This window comes from Chelonoidis abingdonii, chromosome 4 (assembly GCF_003597395.2).
Source record: "Chelonoidis abingdonii isolate Lonesome George chromosome 4, CheloAbing_2.0, whole genome shotgun sequence".
Taxonomy (NCBI): domain Eukaryota; kingdom Metazoa; phylum Chordata; order Testudines; family Testudinidae; genus Chelonoidis; species Chelonoidis abingdonii.
Window position 1 is genome coordinate 59,654,540 of NC_133772.1, and position 18,965 is coordinate 59,673,504.

Consider the following 18,965-nt stretch of genomic DNA (forward strand, 5'->3'; position numbering starts at 1 on the left):
GCACTGAATGCAGCATGTATGATTACCTGCCTTGTAAGGCCAGAGTGGCTGAACTGTACAAGCTAAGTGAGACAGAGAGGTACACCGACAAAACTTTCCAGGACACAGTAGAGCAGTCCGACTCTGACAGCCTTTGTGCTATTGAGGAAAAAAAGTCTCAGGGAAGGAGAACATCAAATTGGATTGGAAGGAAACAGTTCCATAGTTGGGACCCTTCTTCCAGATGATGTCATAGTATCCTCTTGCACTAAGGGTGCCCCTCTGGGAGAGAGGAACCAAGTTATTAGGAAGTGAAAGCAATAGCAATGGGTGATTTGATTTTAGAAATACAGATAGTTGGGTTTGTGATGATCAGGAGAGTAGCATGGTAAGTTGTCTGCCAGGTTTGAAGGTTGTGTATCTCTTGAGACATCTAGACAGATATATGTGCAGTGCTGGGGACGAGCTAGTGGTTGTGGTACATGTAGGTACCAATGACATAGGGAAAGGTAGGCAAGAGGTCCTGGAGGCCAAATTTAGGCTGCTAGGAAGGAGATTAAAGTCCAGGACCTCCAGGGTAGTGTTCTCCAAAATGCTTCCAGTTCCATATGTAGGCCCAAGTAAACAGGCAAAACTGCAGAGCCTCAATGCGTGGATAAGATGGTGTAGGGAAGAGAGTTTTAGGTTTATTAGAAACTGGGGAACCTTCTGGGAGAGGAGAAGCCTATGAAGGATGCACTCCCCATAAACCAAAATGGAACCAGATTGCTAGCATGTAAAATTAAAAAGGTTGCAGAGGATTTTTTTTAAAACTAAGGGCTAGGGGAAAACTGACAGGTACGGAGGAGCACACTGTTCTGACAGAGGCATCACTTAGGGGAGGATTTATTAACAGGGATTCTCTATATCCTAGTAAAGAGGAGAGGATAATAGCTGAAAAAGTTCAGTTAGGAGCTGAAGAGAACAAGCCAAAGGCAAAAGAGTCCCATTCAATTATATCACTTGAAGGCAGACAACTAAGTATTGACACATTTTATAAAAGTGCTTATACACAAATGCAAGAAGTCTAACTGCTGAGTAACTTGAGTGCCAAATATCAAATGAGGATATTGATTTAATAGGCATCACAGAAAGTTGGTAGAACAATGATAATCAATGGGACACAGTAATACCAGAGGACAAATTATACAGGAATGACAGAGTAGGTTGTGCCATTGGGGGAGTACACAGGATCTGATTCAAGAGGTGAATATAATGGATCTGCTTGATAATAGCAACCATAACGTAATTAAATTCAACATCCTTGTGTGGGGAAAATACCAAAAAAATGCACCACAGTAGCATTTAACTTCAAAAAGGGGAACTACACAAAAATGAGGAAGCTAGTTAAATGGAAATTAAAAGGAACAATCACAAGGGTGAAATGCCTGAAATCTGCATGGAAACTTTTAAAAAACCACCATTGAGACTCAAATTAAATGTACACCCCAAATAAAAAAAACAAAAAAAGCCACCACAGTAAGAGGACCAAAAAAATGCCGCCATGGCTAAACAGAGTAAACGAGGCAGTTAGAGGAAAAAAAGGTATCCTTTAAAAATTGGAAGACAAATCTTACTGAGAAATAAAAAGGAGCATCAAGTCTGGCAAAAGTGAAGTATAATTTGGCAGGCCAAAAAAGAATTTGAAGAGCAACTAGCAAAAGACACAATAACGAAGTAAACACATTTTTTAAATATATCAGAAGCAGAAAATCTGCCGAACAATTTGTGAGGCCACTGGATGATTGAGGTGCTAAATGACCAATCAAGCAAAACAAGGCTATTGCGGAGAAGTTAAATGAATTCTTTGCATCAGGCCATGTCTATACTTACAATCTTATAGCAGCACAGCTGTGCTGTACATAGCTGTGCTGCTGTAAGTTCGCTCGTGTAGCCATATTATGCCGAGGGGAAAGTGCTCTCCCATCACATAATAAAAGCAGCTCAACAAACAGCGGTAGCTATGTTGGCAGAAGATGCTGTCTTGCTGACGTAGTGCTTTGCACACAAGCACTTATACCGTCAAAACTTAGTTGCTCGGGGGGTGTCTTTACACACCTTGAGCAACAAAAGTTTTGCCAACATAAGTGCTAGTGTAGACATGGCCTCAGTCTTCACTGCAGAAAATGTGATGGAGATTCATACACCAGAGACATTCTTTTTAGGTGACAAATCTGAGAAATTGTCCCAGAATGAGGTGCCAATGGAGGAGATTTTGGAATAAACTGATTAGTTAAACGGTAATCAGTAGGAACTCAAATATGAAGCTGCAGAACTACTAACTGTGATATGTAATTCATCACTTAGATCAGCCTCTGTACCAGATAATAATGGAGGATAGCTAATCTAATACCAATGTTTTAAAAAACGCTTGAGAGGCGATCCTGGCAATTACAAGCCAGTGAGCCTAACTTCAGTAACAGGCAAACTGGTTGAAACTATTGTAAAGAACAGAATTATCAGACACACAGATGAACACGATGTGTTGAGGAAGAGTCAACACAGCTTTTGTAATGGGAAATCATGCCTCACCAATTTATTAGGATTCTTTGAGTGGGTCAAATATATGGACAAGGGTGATCCACTGGATATAGTGTACTTGGACTTTCAGAAAGCCTTTCACTAGTCCCTAATCATAAGCTCTTAAGCAAAGTAAGCAGTCATGGGATAAATGGGAAGGTCCTCTCATGGATCAATAACTGGTTTAAAGACGGGAAGCAAAGGGTAGAAATAAATGGTTAGTTTTCACTTTGGAAAGAGGTAAATAGCAGGGTCTTCCAGGGATTTGTACTGGGACAAGTGCTATTCAACATATTCATATGATCTGGAAAAAGGGGTAAACAGTGAGGTGGCAAAGTTTGCAGATAACTATTTTGGTTAATTTTGTAAGTCCAAAGCAGACTGTGAAGGGATTTCATAAAACTCGGTGACTGGGCAACGAATATTGATTTCACATTGGAAAACATAATCACAACTATACATACAAAATGATGGGGTCTAAAATAGCTGTTACCACTCAAAACAGAGATCCTGGAGTCATTATGGGTAGTTCTCTGAAAACATCTGCTCAATGTGCAGTGGCCATCAAAAAAGCTAAGAGAAAGTTATAACTAAGAACCTTCCTAATGGTTTTTATAAGACACTAAGCATAATAATGCCACTACATGAAGCCATGGTATGCCCACACATTGAAAACTGCATTCAGTTCTGATCACCTCATCTAAAAAAGTTATATTAAAAATGAAAAAGGTACAGAGATGGGCAACAAAAATGACTGGGTATTTGGTACAGCTTCCACATGAGGGGAGATTAAGAAGATTGGGACCGTTCAGCTTTAAAAGAAGATGACTTAGGGGGTATATGCATGAATGTAGTGTAGAAAGTGAATAAGGAAATGTTATTTACCCCTTCACATAACACAAGAAACAAGGGTCATCCAAAGAAATTAACAGACAGCAGGTTTAAAAACAAAAAAACATAACACACACACACACACGAGAGTACTTCTTCACACAACACACAGTCATCTGGGGAACTCATGCTGGCGACAATACTGTGAAGGCCAAAATTGTAACTAGGTTCAAAAAAGAACTAGGTAAGTTCACGAGGATTGGTCCATCAATGGCAATTAACCAATATGGTCAAGGATGCAACTGGGTGTACCTAAGCCTCTGACAGATGCTGGGATTAGACAACAGGGGATGGCCATTTGATAACTGTCCTACTCTGTGTATTCTCTCTGAAACATCTGGCATTGGCCACTGTTGGAAGGCAGGATTTTGGGTTAGATGGACAAATGGTCTGTCCCTGTATGGCCATGCTTATGGTTAAGCGTAATACATGTTAAAAGATACACAGGTGAAATCCTGGTCCATTAAAGTCAATGTCAAATTTTTCATTGACTTCAAAAAGAAAAAGAAAAAAAAAAAGAGTCAGAATTTCATCCACTATGTAAAACAATTCCTTTATTTGAGCTTTTTCCTGTGTTATTAGCTAAACACCTGAATTTACTAAAAATTCAATGTCCCGCTTAGTTTCATATGACTAAAACAGCATTTACCATTACTCCAAATTAACAGTGATTTAACTCAGATAAGACTAACTCTACATTAGTAGACTCAGAAGATTGGTAAGGATTACATCGGTATCCCTTATGGAGGGAATGTAGCTGCCTTTTATATCTCAAGTTTACCTTTTGAGGTCTGGTTAGATCTTTGGCTGCTCCTGTAGACAAAAAGGAAAAACAACAGCCAAGACTATCTCTTCCCCCCTTCAACCAAGCCTAGGAGTGTGTGACTTTTCTCAAAAAAATTCAGACTTTGCTACAATAATATATGCCTTTGTCACATTTTTATTAGAGCGTGCTTCTGACCAGAACATGAGATGAACTGGCTACAAACTGGCTTCTACATGGAGTTTAATATGCTGGTTTAAATCTAAAGCCCTAACCATAAAAATCCTACCTACCCAGAAATCAAGGTAATGACATGGTATAACAATTAAAAATTAAAATAGATTGGGACCTAGTTATCTGAGAGAAACCATCTGTCTCCATATAATACCATGCAGTTATGGTTAGTGGAAGTGATTCAGCTAGATCCTCTTCCATCTGAAGGAGAATAGTAAGGACCATTAGCATGACATTCTTAATGAGGGGTCTTCAACTTTGAAATATGCTTGTTCTTGGTCTACTAGAGCCTGGTTTTAATTAATTTATTAATCTTACATATATGTTGCAAATCCAATCTTTCCTCATGAGGTTTTGGGGTAGGAATGGTATGAGTCCCATTGACTTGAATGGAGCCAGGATGTCTCATGTTTATGGAATATAAGTCAATATTACATTTTCTGAAGATAGCCTATGATATTTTGCATAGTATTTGAATTCTCTCTGTGCCATTGTCATCTATTTCTTGATCATCATCAGCATGCTTCAACTTGTGCAGAACAAAATAATAGTCCATGACCTGAGGAGCTTGCAACCTAAAAAGTTAGATATTGGGGATAGTAAGGATCATTTAAGTAAACATATTTACATGTATACTTGTTATAACAGGCTATCTGGTTACAGGAGGCTGTAGCATTTCTTATTCCTACAATATTAGAACTACAAAGAATATGAAGGTGACACCATGGTAAAAACGTATCACAATCCCCAAACAACCACCACCACATCTAGGATCATGAGTGGTTTTGTTGCTTCATACATTCTTCTGTGATACACTTGTCACTTAATAAGAAATGGGGATCATTAAAGTCTGAGGAACACTCAATTTCTTACATAACTTCAAAACAAAACAAACTTGCAACTTAGTCAAAAAAAGATTAAAAATTAACTCAGTGTGACAAATATCCTAACATTAGCTTTTCTTTCAGGCTACTTACATTGGTTTCTATACTGAACTTATAGTAAAAATAGGAAAATAAACTGTCAGAGAGCAACCTAAATACAAAAACACCTCAGTCTGCTACAGTACTCAAAGGATTAAATGTGTCTCAGAAAGCCTTTACAAACAATGTATCCTGAATTGTTAAAGTCAATGCATCTGTAAGGATCCCTCAGTTCTTTAATTTGTCACACAGAGAATAGCTTTTTATTGATTCATTTCTAGGTCACTAAACTTTTGCTGTATTCAAAAGATCTAAGGTGCACTCTGATAGGGCTTTTCTGATAGTGTTCATTCTACCCAGGCTTTAACAGTTACGTTACTATTCAAAGCCATAAGAACACAGCTCTGATTTCTAAAAATTGTTTGGTACAGGTATTTCAGCAGCATAGCAATTAGTTTCTGTTATGGGTAAACTATTTTGCAAGTTTTCCACCATTTATCTGAAAACAAAAATGTATTGTAGCAATCAAAAAGTGAAATGTCCCATATTATATTTATTCTTTAAATTTGTCTTCACTTGTCTCCTTTTCTGAAAGAACCACCTCTATCCTAACAGACTGTGTTGATAGGGACTGAATCTTAAGCATGTACTACTCACATGTAGCCACAGGTACTTAAGGCAGGACCCCAAATCTTTGTGTTTAGCTTTCATTCTAAACAGTTCATTCCCATCAGCAGCATTCATTGTGCACCTTACCTCTAGCTGGTAAAGGCACACAAGCATAGAAGAATCCCGCAGCTTCAGACTCCATTCCTAGGTCCAATCATTGCAATTCAGACAAACAGTCCACATCTTCCCCTGCTTTCTCTGAACAAAACATTTCCAAAGCTAAGTGGCAGGTGAGTAACTAGTGAAGCATAAAACTGCACAAGAAAGATTTTTTACCTATAAGTTACCCATGTTGTCTACATGACAAATCCTCTCATGACCCTGCAGTTTAGGAGAGCAGGTAACTAGTTTATCATTATCATTATTCCCTGGTCTTCTCTCAGCAGCTGACAGGAAAATATAGCTATCAATATACAGAAATGGTAACTCAGTGTAAGGCCGTGCTGATACTGGAGAATAAGGAACCAATTCCCAATTCTTACTCTGTGCTTGGAGTAGGCTCAGTGAGCACATTATAGAAATGTTATTCCTCTTTTACATCATCAATTGGCTATATTTACCACTAAGGTTACACCTTGCTGTCTGATTCACACCAGTAATAATAAAGAGGAACCTACCAGCTCTTCGAAGGCACAGATAAGATATTTTATAGAGGCTGCTAGAGCATGAGCGAAGACCCATTAATAGAGTAATCAAATGTGCCAGCTGGGCATTAGCTGTAGTATATTTTAATGTAGCTACAAACATATACAAGTTAAGGACATGATCCCTAATGGCACTAGATTGTGTGTGGATTAGGTCTGTCGATTAATCACAGTTAACTCACATGATTAACTCAAAAAAACTAATAGTGATTATTAAAAATAATCACCGTTTTAATTTCACTGTTAAGGAATAGAATACCAATTGAAATTTATTACATATTTTTGGATGTTTTTCTACATTTTGAAATATATTTATTTCAATTACAACACAGAATACAAAGTGAATAGCGCTTACTTTATCATTTTTACAGTGCAAATATTTGTAATACAAATAATATAAACAAAAGATAGTATTTTTCAATTCACCTCATGCAAGTACTGTAGTGCAATCTCTTTATCATGAAAGTGTAGCTCACAAATGTAGACTTTTTTTTGTTACATAATTTCACTCAAAACCAAACAATGTTAAACTTTAGAGCATACAAGTCCACTTAGTTCAGGAAATAATGCTGCCGGCTTCTTATTTACAATATCACCAGAAAGGGAGAACAGGCGTTCTCATGGCACTTTTGTAGACGTTATTTACGTGCCACATTTGCTAAACATTCATATGCCCCTTCATGGCTTGGCCATCACTCCACAAGACATGCTTCCATGCTGATGATGCTCATTGAAAAATAATGTTTAATTAAATTTTTGAGTGAACTCCTTGGAGGAGAATGGTGTCTCTTGCTCTGCTTTACCCACATTCTGCCATATATTTAATGTTATAGCAGTCTTTGATGATGACCCACAATGTTGTTCATTTTAACAACACTTTCACTACAGATTTGTCAAAATGCAAAGAAGGTACAAATGTGAGATTTCTAAAGATAGCTATAGCATTTGACCCAAGGTTTAAGAATCTGAAGCACCTTCCAAAATCTGAGAGGGATGAGCTGTGAAGCATGCTTTCAGAAGTCTTAAAAGAGCAACACTTCGATGAGGAAACTACAGAATCCAAACCACCAAAAAAGAAAAAAATCGACCTTCTGCTGGTGGCACCTGACTCAGACGATGAAAGTAAACACGTGTCTGTCCACACTGCTTTGGATCGTTATCGGGCAGAACCCATCATCAGCATGGATGTACGTCCTCTGGAATGGTGGTTGATGCATGATGGGACATATGGCTCTTTAGCACATTTGGCATGTAAATATCTTGCAATGCTGGCTACAACAGTGCCATGTGAATGCCTATTCTCACTTTCAGGTGACATTATAAACAAGAAGCAGGCAGCATCATCTCCTGAAAATGTAAAGAAGCTTGTTTGTCTGAATGATTGGCTGAACAAGAAGTAGGACAGAATGGACTTGTAGGCTCTAAGATTTTACATTGTTTTATTTTTCAATGCAGTTATTTTTGTACATAATTCCACATTTGTAAGCTCAACTTCCATGATAAAAAGATTGTATTACAGTACTTGTATGAGGTGAATTGAAAAATACTATTTATTTTGTTTTTTACAGCACGAATATTTGTAATCAAAAATATAAAGTAAACACTCTACACTTTGTATTCTGTGTTTTAATTGAAATAAATATATTTGAAAATGTAGAAAACATTCAAAAATATTTAAAAAAATGTTATTCTATTATTTTTTAACAGTGTGATTAATCACTTGATAGATCTAGTGTGGATCATGTTTATAGAGACCCTTTTAAAATGGCATAAGGGCCCTTGAAAACTTCCAGAAGATAACTGGTAGCATACTTATTTAAAAAGCAGAAAGCTATCTGGGGAGAAAATTTGCAGGAATATACAAATACCACTTTTTGTAGAAAGTCTAGACAGATTGCCCTAAAGCTGTCAAAAACTGTCACAATCTATCAGTATTGATATTTTTTTCTATAGACAATACTACAATATAGTGGTGTAACCTAAGGTGAGTCTTTCTTTAGCTACAAAACATCTCACCAAAACTGCTGCAGGTTATGAGATGTGATTGTTTTAATCATCTTCAGTATCTGAAATTCCATTTAAAGATATTTTACTAATGTCCACAGTTACTAAGCTTGAGGGAATTTAGTCTGTGTCACTTGCATTTAATTAGCACATGCAAAAACCAGAGTTGGCAAACATATATGTTACAATATTTGGCATCCAGCCATTCTGCAGGAAGGTGAATTTTGACATGTTGTATTTTGTATAATTATATTTGGCAAATCACTGATTTGTACCTCTCCAGAGATTACCTTTTTAAACTTTTTAAAAGGTGATAAAGTCAATTATATTGACAAGTGATGAGTACCCTTATCAGTCAGGTTAAATTGCATGTCTAACAAAAATAATAGTAGCTAATTAAAGTAGCTGAAACTGCTTCAAGGCTTAGAATGTACAAGTATAGTCCTGCCTCTAACAAAATACATGTTATGGTTTAACATTTTTTTTTTAACCTGACCTCAGCTACCGAACTAAACCCTCTGATAACCTTTAAAACCTTCAACTATCAGTGACCTCAACAAATGGCAAAAGCAACAACAAAAGCTTAACCTTTTTAAAGTGTGTAAGAATTGTGACATTCAATCCAGGTTCCTATACTGTGTGTACCACTGTGTAAACCGAGTCCCTCAAAACTACAGTACACAGTACTGTCTTTAGAAATTAGGCATGTAGCATGATTAAGGCACACATTTTAAAAACATTAAAAAAAAACAGGACACTTTTCTGGTGATATTTTTTAAGGTTTGGACACTTAAAAAAATATATGCTGCTGTTACTATTTTTTGCCCTGACTCAGAAACAACAAGTACATATTTCTCAAAGTGCATGATTTTTTCCCCCAGCAACATAGCATTCTGAATGAGTTTAACATGAAACACTGAACAAGTGTTGTTAATATTCACTTTCAGCAAAAGAACAGTTTTAATAGTGTCATTCAACTTTTCACTTCACTCCAAAAACTGTTCACAACACTGAACACTGGTTCCACTGGACTATTTCTTTCTGATAAACACAGAGCAAGTTTTACTTGGTATAGCAAAACATCTTGAACAAACAAAAGAAGTTTTACAAAACCAAATGTTTTGACTAATGAAATGAATTGGGAAGTTACAAATGTCCCAAAAGAAGTTCCTAGGATACTGGAACATTAGATGAACAATTAGTACATATGGTCACTTCAAGCATGGTAAAAGAAGAAACAACATAAAGTAAATAGAATTCAGTTTAACTGGGAATCAAGATGTTTTCTGCTGTAAAGTAGCACTGCTAGAAAACTTAACATTAAATATATACATACTGTATGCCAAATAATATTTTACAAGATTGTCCAGCAACCTATATTATTGCATCCTTAGAGAACCATAATAATTAAGACAAACATTTTAATACCCTGAATCTACTATTACGTGGTTAAATTAACCAGGATAATAGGTGTCAAATAATGAAGATGAGCATTTAATTTGCAAAGGGAGCTAATCTTAAAGTAATGCAATTTATCCTTGCCTTAGAGAATGTTTAAAAAAAAAAAAGAATTTAACCTTTTCACTATACTTGGAGTACAATGCTGAAGGATCCTCCTAGGAGGTTTAACACTGACAGCTTCAATCTTGTGAAATATAAAGCTTGACTAGACTAATCTCATGACAGGATTTTACTGTTTTTCTGCATTATTGATGAGCCATTCTAACAATCCAGTTACAATACTCACTGTGCTAGCTTTAAAACCAGTTTCAAGATCTTCAGTGTAGTCACACACAAAAACACAGTTCTTTCATGAATGTCTTTTGTATAACATTATATACTTCAGAATTGTTTTAGAATTCTTTTTTATTTAAGTCTAAAATGTTAGATTTTGGATCTTAAATACATTCTCTCCCACACTTCCAGATATTACCTTTATGCCAATAACTCCTCTGTTGCTTCTTTATCTCTGGTATCTAATGAATGAACTCATAACCCATGAATGAGAATTGCTATCTATGCACTCAGTGAATGTCATGGGGTGAAATTTTAGCTCTACTGAAGTCAATATGAGTTTTGCTGTGGACTTCAGTGGGATTTCACTCATCTTTTCCTTCAGCTCATCTGATTAGATGCCTTCTCAAATCCCTTAGTAGCTTCCCATTTTACCACATCAAGAGGAAGAGACTCAACTTCATTTTCAATCCCTGCATAAACTTATTCTTGTCTACAATTTTGCTCTCCAGTCTTCCCACTTGTTTAGTTTCTTTATTACTTCCAATCCTAACTGCCCCCCTTTCATTTATTTTTCCCATTCTATGCCTTCTGCCCGCTTTCTGGCTGACCATTGTGCTTGTAATGGCTTGTCACCTGATCCCAAATCCCTTTAGTCTCCTCCTGCTGAACCTTCTGTAGGATCCATTTCCCCCCCACAAAAATCCTACCATTGTTTTCACACCTCAGCGTGGCAGAAGTATTGCCCAGAAATTTTGCTCTTCCCTAGGCTCTCTTCAGGGTGAGGACCTTGTCTTATTATTTGTTCTGTACAGTCCATGTACTTATGGCACTATAAATCAGAAGTTTCCGTATCCTGAGATACACCATATTGTAACAGGCAATGGGAGAACCTAGCATTAGAAAGATCTTGACCTTCATGCTCTATCTGATTCTGCTGACTTCCCTTCTCAGTTACTCAACACAGTTGTCAGAAATCTCAGACATTTTCCTCTGTTGATTTTATTCCAGTTTCTCCACCTGTTTTTTGAGTTCCTGTAACACTAGTAACCTCAATGTGATATTCCATGGGATTTCTACCTTAACCTATCATTGTCACTATTTCTCTTGGTCATCTCTTTTCCAAATTCAGACTTGAGCTGGCATATCAATTGATAGTCTACATCTGCTTCAGATTTATCACTGTCCTAGCCTTCTGTCTGCCTTAGTTTGATCAACTACGAGAGGTGGAATATGTCTTTTCCCCAGTCAATGCATGAAAAACTGCTCTCTTACCAGCAAGTAACGTAAGTGCACGTCAAGCCTTCCCACCCCTCTTGGACTTTAATCTTTAGTTAGAAAATCATAGACATGAATCCCAGACTCTTAAAACCTTTGTGTAGCTATACAATAATGGTAGTGAAATACTTTAAATTCCAACACTAACTCAGGAGGATGTTAAAACAGGAGCTAATAAAGACAGACATTTTAAAATGTCTCTGGATAACTTACAGCCAAGAGTTTTAAAAGAGATGGCTGAGGAGCTCTCTGAATCGTTAATGCTGATTTTTAGTAAATCCTGGAACACTGGAGACATTCCAGAAGACTGTATGAAAGGTAATGTTGTGCCAATATTTAAAGAGGGTAAATAGAACAACCTAGGTAAATATAGGCCTTTACATTACAAATTTGGTTGATAACAATAATAGTATTGACGTAATTGGCTTGTGTAAGGCATTTCACTTGGTACTATATGACGTTTGGATTAAGAAACTAGAATGATACAAAAATCAACATGGCACACGTAAAACGGATTTCAAAACTAGATCAAAACGTAATTGTAAATGGGGAGTAATGATTGAAGGGGTATGTTTCCACTGTAGTCCTGCAGGGAGCAGTTTTTAGCCTTCACTATTTAACATTTTTATCAATGACCTGGAAGAAAACAAAGCCATTGATGATACAAAGATTGTGTGAATAGTAAATAATTAAGAGGAAAGGTCACTGATACAGAGCAACCTGGATCATTTGGTAAACTGGAAGCAAGGAATTTTTTAACATAGCAAAATGTAAAGTCAAATTTAGGACAAAGAATATAGGTCATACCCACAGGATAGGGGTCTCTATCCTGGGAAGCAGCGACTCTGAAAAGAAATTGGGGACCACGGTGGATAATCAACTGAACATGAGCTGTGAAGCGGTGACCAAAAGGACTACTGCGATCCCTGGTTGTGTAAACAGAGAATTATCAAGTAGGAATAGGGAGGTTATATTACCCCTGTATTTGTGACTGGGGCAACAGCTACTGGAATAGTGTCCATTTCTGGTATCCACAATTCAAGAAGGATGTTGATGAACTGGAGACAGTTCAAAGAGTCACAAAAATGTTTAAATAATTGGAAAACATGCCCTATAGATTTAAGGAGCTCAGTCTATTTAGTTTAACAAAAAGAAGGTTAATGGGGGACTTGATCACAGTCTATACAGGAGGAACAAGATCCAAAGGCTGGAAGTTGAAGCTAGACAAATTTAGATGAGCAATAAGGTGCACATTTGTTACAGGGAGGGTAATTAACCATTGGAACAATTTACCAAGAGTCATGGTTGATTCTCAATCACTGGAAATTTTTAAATCAAGATTATATATTTTTATAAAAGGATATGGTCTACTCAAACAGGAATTAATTCAGGGAAGTCCTATGGCCTGTGTTATACAAGTGGTAGTAAACAGATGATCACTGTGGTCCCTTGTGGCCTTATAATCTTTGATAACTAGATATAAATGATTAAATTTCTTAATATCGTGAAACCATATCTTGGTCAGATGCTTGATGTCTTGAAACTACCGCCGAACAGAGTATGTCCTTGTTCACACTTTGGCCATACTTGAGTAGATTTTCATTCCAATAAAGATCTTTTTGAAGTTAGATTTGAATGGTCAAAGAGATTAAATTAGCTCTTAGTTGTAAAGATGGCTACTTATGGCTATAGGTATATTAGTAGAGCAGAATGCGGAAGACTGTACTTCTGTTACCTATACTGAACCAGTTCTGTGGTACTTTAATAGGTATTAAAATGTATTTAAATGAAAAAATTAATGCTGTTAAAAAAGCTGCACCCTTTATATATCATTATGGTTGTAATAATTTGAGTCAAACACAAGCCAATTCACCGTTCCCAATCCCTTTACAGAAACATATAACTGTCAATTTTACTGAATATTCTGAAATGTCAGTTTGTATTAAACCTTTAATACTTTTTGGTGTTTAATATATATGTTTAAGATGCATGCTTTATGAATAAAAGTGAACATACAAATGTATATGTATGTTGATTACTGTTGGAAAAAGTTTCCACATGACGCATACATACAAGAATAGGATTTCCATTTATTTAGTCTTCTCTAATCTCTAAGGAACAAGACTAAATTTCATAGTTAACATTTGTCTCTTACATAATTTTCTCAAAGTTGCTGAAGTTGAACAGCCCCATACATCACTCTGGAGCAGTTCTCCTCCAATAGTTAACGACGACTTATCTTATTTGCTATCCTTATATTTCCCATTGGTGCCAATTTAAGTCAGTGGGAATGTTGCTTGAAGGACTACCAGATCAGGGTCGTCATATTTTGTTTCTCAAAGAACACTGCACTATTGAACAAGCAGGTTTATGGGGTCCTCATTATTTTTATCAGAATTATAATTTTTATTAATGCTGATTTTGGCAGTTTTGCAGGGTCCAATATATTACCAAATAAGTCTCATATTAATCATGGAACTTTTGATATTTTTGCATCTTTTATTTCCAGCCCCAACTTTGCAGACACTGAGATCAGTAGCCCAGGTATTTCTCCACAGTGAATTTTGTTTTATCCTGTGGAAAGACAGGCTGCATTGGTTTGAGGAAGGATTAGATATATTTAAAAATAGTAGTAAGAAATAGGAAAAATTCTATCTTACCTGTGAATTTTCATTCTAAGACCCTCCACGCTAGACAGCCTTCATAGTGGGACTTTCCCCATTGCCACAGCAATGGGAGATCTTTGCTCTGAACTTGGGCTTAGGTTCACTGCTCAGAAAGAACTCTCCAGAACAGCAGCATCCAAAGCTGAAAAATACTAATGATATAAAGTGCTATCCAACTCAAACCATTTACAGCAGAGCCTTGACATGAAAAAATTAGCAAGTTTCTGAAGGAACACCCTTTTCCTTTTCACACTATTTAACAAGCAAGCAAACAAGAAAGCAGGCACTAGCTGGGGTGTGGGAACTAACCACATCCACAATCCCCACTCTGAAATAATGCATTCTTCCAAGGCATGATCAGACGATCTGATATGGAGAGTCCTAGAATGAAAATTTACAAGAGAATTTTTCCTCTGTCCCCTCGATGTCAGTCAGTCTTCACAGCAGGGATGTAGAAAGCTGTAAAGGCAAGGAGGGACTCAGTTTACCTGTATATAACTGAATAAGAACTTAAGGTTTAACAGTCATCCTGTTGAGGAAAAGACTTCTATCAAACCCTGTATCAGATGGGGTGAGAGTGTTAACTTTGTAGTATTAAGAAAGTATAGATGGAAGACCCAGTAAGTAACCTTACAGAGATCCTGATAAGATCTGTGCAATCTCTCTATTGTTGCTCTTTTCACAAAGTGCATAGTAATAAGAGTCATACCTGAGGCTTTGAATGCCTCTGATACATACATATACATACATACACACACACACACTCTCTGTAGACTCCATTCACATGCGTAACTTATGCATTTCTACTTCCTTAGAGTATTTGTTTCAACCAGAAGAGCAACAACACTACTTTCTATTATGTGAGGAAGACTGTGGTATTTTTGGGAATGGAGGCCTAACTAGTTCAAAGAAATACGAATGTGTAACTCAGGTTTCACTCTGAGCATACCAAACTCCTTAGCTTCTTTGCACAAGGTGATGCCAAGTAGGCAAGATACGTTCAGTGAGAAGAGGAAGAGACCCACCAACTGTGAAGCTGAAAGGTAGTTTTATTAGAAGTTGCCATGATTTTGATCTGTGGGATAGAAGAATCTGCATCTTGACAGTGGACTGCAATAAGAGATTTTCCTGGTTTTCTTATAGTGCAATATGCCTGCAGTCACTGACTTGTCTTTCTAAAGAGTATTGGCCTTGAGTCTGATGATCAGGCCAACTTGTCCGTTGCTTCAACTGACTTTGCCCTGATGAATGTTCTTTGTAATATTAATATCTAGACCTCCAGTTTATGACAGACATCACTTGTATATTTCTTCTAAGATGTTAGGTGGCTGCTGATCACCTTCTTAGAATGAGACACTATGATTTCTTCCTCTCAGCTTCCCAAATGACAACTTAGTGGCATGGGATATCTGTTCAGGATAAGCCCTTTTCAGATGAGTATGTGTATGCACTGGATGTTTGAAAGAAGGTTCCAATTACGCTTCTTAGACCTAACTGAGGAAAGTCCTGAGGGTTAACAAGACTATAAGACCTAAGGGTTAATATGATTATAATCACAGTGGCCTGTTCCTTCACAATATTCTTTACCATCTTTACTCTCAGTGACTGAGGGGAGAAGACATAAAGGAGATCTTTTAGCCCACTTCTTATAGATAAGGAGACAACGGCCTCCCCTTTTGAGTGTCTCCTCCTCATGTAGTAACTCTTTTGGTTTTCTAGCTGAACTTTGATGAAAATAGGGTCAATCTCTAAGCTTCCAACCTGTCCTGTGATGCATCAAAAAGCTAGCTGATCTAGACTGGTTTCCCTTGGTTCTAAGCCTCTTGCTGAGCCAGTCAACCATGACTTCCCTTCTTACTACAGAACCATGAGGAACAGAGCAAGAGCTTATGTCCAGGACATAAACAGGGCTACTTCTCTAAGCAGTACTGGAGGTTTCCTGCCTTCTTAGCAGTAATATACACACCATGTTTCTGAAGAATCATCTGCTGGAAATGGAGAAATGAGCTTGGTGGTCCACATCATTAGACAGGTTATATGCCATTTCTCTTCCTTGGACCACACCTTTCCATAGTCATACAGGAGTCCATATATGTTTCCCATATATGGGATCCAGTATCTGTACTTATGACCAGCTTCTCTGGACCTTACAGCAGGTAGCTCTCTAATCTTAAAAATAAGCTCACCAAGAGATGCAAGCATTGGATCCGGACCAAGATTTTTTATATTATGATCTGCTGCAACTGCTGGCTGAAAAGAAATCCAGAATTGTTTTAGGTATGCACAAAAGACCCACTAGCCCAACAGCTGAGTCAGATTTTATCATCTTCTTAGTTTTAGAAGAGAAGCAGAAGGATGTCTTGAGTGATAATTTAGATGCTAGAGGTTTGTGAGGCCTATAATTGGCCGTTCAACTTGTTCACTCAAAGCCATGTTTCTGAAGACTTTTAGCAATGGCTGCTGAGCCTTGTGTAACATGACGAGAAGGTCATCCAGACATCATCTATTCCTTTCACGGGAAGGAAGCAAAGATATTACATTTGTGAATACCAATACAAAAGTTATAAGATCCAAAAGGGGCTCATGAAATCTCATTGAAAATACTTCTTGTTGTAGCAGAAATTAAAGAATTTCTGGACAGCTCTCCTCGATCATATCTTCAGTAGAACTCCAGGTTTATTTTCACACTGTAAAGTTCAGGGAAGATAATGCTGTAATGATGGATTTCATATTTCCAGCTGGAATATTAATCTTTTTATGGACTTCCTGAGAGACTTGAGATTTAAAATTAACTACATGTCATTGTTTCTCTGTGTACCATTAAACAAAAAAAACAACTTATGCCCTTTCCAAAAATATCTGTCTCTTCTCAAAACTGGTTCTATTGTTCCAACATGTAGGAGATGAACCATTCACCCTTTACCTTCTGATTCTACAAAGGGTCTTGCTGATAGTGCTGGTTTATTTTCATTTACTTTGGAGAAAAGATAAACTTGGCCAAGGGGCAATGATTAAATTCTATAGTTTTTCTGAATATCCTTCCCCTGATCATTTCAAGCACTCATTTTCTGAGGTGGTTCACTCCCAAATGAGTGCCCGCTATGAAACACTCTTCATTGCGGTGGAGCAGGGGGAAATCTGCCCAGACTTTGGAACCCAAAAACAAGAGCAGCAGAGAATCCTGTGGCACCTTATAGACTAACAGAAGTTTTGCAGCATGAGCTTTCATGGGTGAATACCCACTTCGTCAGATGCATGTCAGAAGCTTTTGAGATTACATGGTTTTCCTTGATCTTCCAACTCTCACAAAAGGTAGCAATGCCCTCATCCTAGTGTGTAATCTCTACATTGGAACCTGGTGCAACAGTTTCAAAGAAAACACCTATGACATAAGGCAGTTTGAAGATTCTCTCAATGGAAGGAGGGAAGGACTTATTCCTTTGCCTAGAGACAAGTAGTCAGACAGTGTTTATGATCCTCAGAGTGTTCAACAAAATAGCAGGAAGGATATCAGAGGTTAGCCCCAATTTATTCAAATGGAGCAATAGTTGCACTAGGCCACATCTATGGAAGTTTTGAATATGCAGCAAATCAGTCAGATGAGGTATCAGTTCTAAAAAAGTCTGGCAGGGAAATCTTGTTTAAAATAGGTTTGATGTAATTTTTCTTTTGCATGTGGTCACAATGGACCTCCACAATAAGAGACTGCAACCAATATTCTCAGGGCTTAGGCTGCTATATCCAAGTTTAGTATGAGACACAATCCTATTCTCCTTTCTGCAGGTTTGGCAGGAATGTTCCCTCAGCTGGCATGACTGCGGAAGCAGCAACCTTAAACTCAGGCAGAGTAATGGAGACCTTAGTCCATATGTACAAGTAGTCCTTGATAGGAAATTCCCACTCCATTTTAATCATACCCATAAACCATTTGAGGAAGAATTACATCGCTCTTCCTCAACTTTGCAAGTGTTTTGTTGTTTTGCTTTCAGAAAGGGAGGCATTTTTTAAAGAAAAAGAACCTGAGAACCTTTTCCACTTAATTCTGGATGCTTAGCTGAGTCTCTGAAGTATCTCACTCAAAGGCTCAGCTTTAGTTTTCTCCCCGATCTAGAAGTGAGACTCTCTCATTACATATTTTAAGTTTTTGTGCTGTCCTTTTAGGAGCTGAATGCGCAGTATCTATCCTTCACCAGCCTCTGGGCCAATCCACTGTGAGAAGGCCGAGAACAGGTTACTATTGAGATTGAAAGGACAGTGTTCAGGCATGCATCATTCATGTTTCTCTAAAAAAAACTGTAGCCATTTTATGACCTCCCGTGGGACTCCTGCAGGCTGGAAGGCACAGAAACGGCAAATCAACATCCCACTCTAAATCATTTCACCTCATGCTCCTTGCTGCTAGGTCCAGGCTAAGCAGGGGACAACTGCATAGAATTAGGAATGAGCCATAGCAACTGGAAACAAATGACTCATTTGGTATCAGAAAGGTCACAGAAGCTGCCACCTTTCATGGTGCTGGTAAAACACTGTGGGAAGGGCGCATGCTTTGCACCCTTTTTAATCAGCTCAGCATGTATCTTGCCTACATGCTGACTGGGAGCAGGTATTTCTTCACTCCCCT

At 37.5% G+C, this 18,965-nt stretch overlaps 1 protein-coding gene across 2 annotated transcripts in view; it reads right to left on the reverse strand.

Annotated features, from left to right (window-relative positions):
- The window catches only part of ELP4 (elongator acetyltransferase complex subunit 4), a 335,509-nt gene that overhangs the window by 308,925 nt on the left and 7,619 nt on the right, over positions 1-18,965 (reverse strand). The window contains exon 1 of one of the 2 annotated variants that reach the window (XM_075065213.1): positions 6,106-6,295. The exons of the other annotated variant lie outside the window; for it this stretch is intronic. Coding sequence (XP_074921314.1) covers positions 6,106-6,160 — 55 coding nt within the window. The 5' untranslated portion in view covers positions 6,161-6,295. Of the gene's footprint in view, positions 1-6,105; positions 6,296-18,965 lie in introns of those variants that run through there. 2 annotated transcript variants of the gene reach the window in all.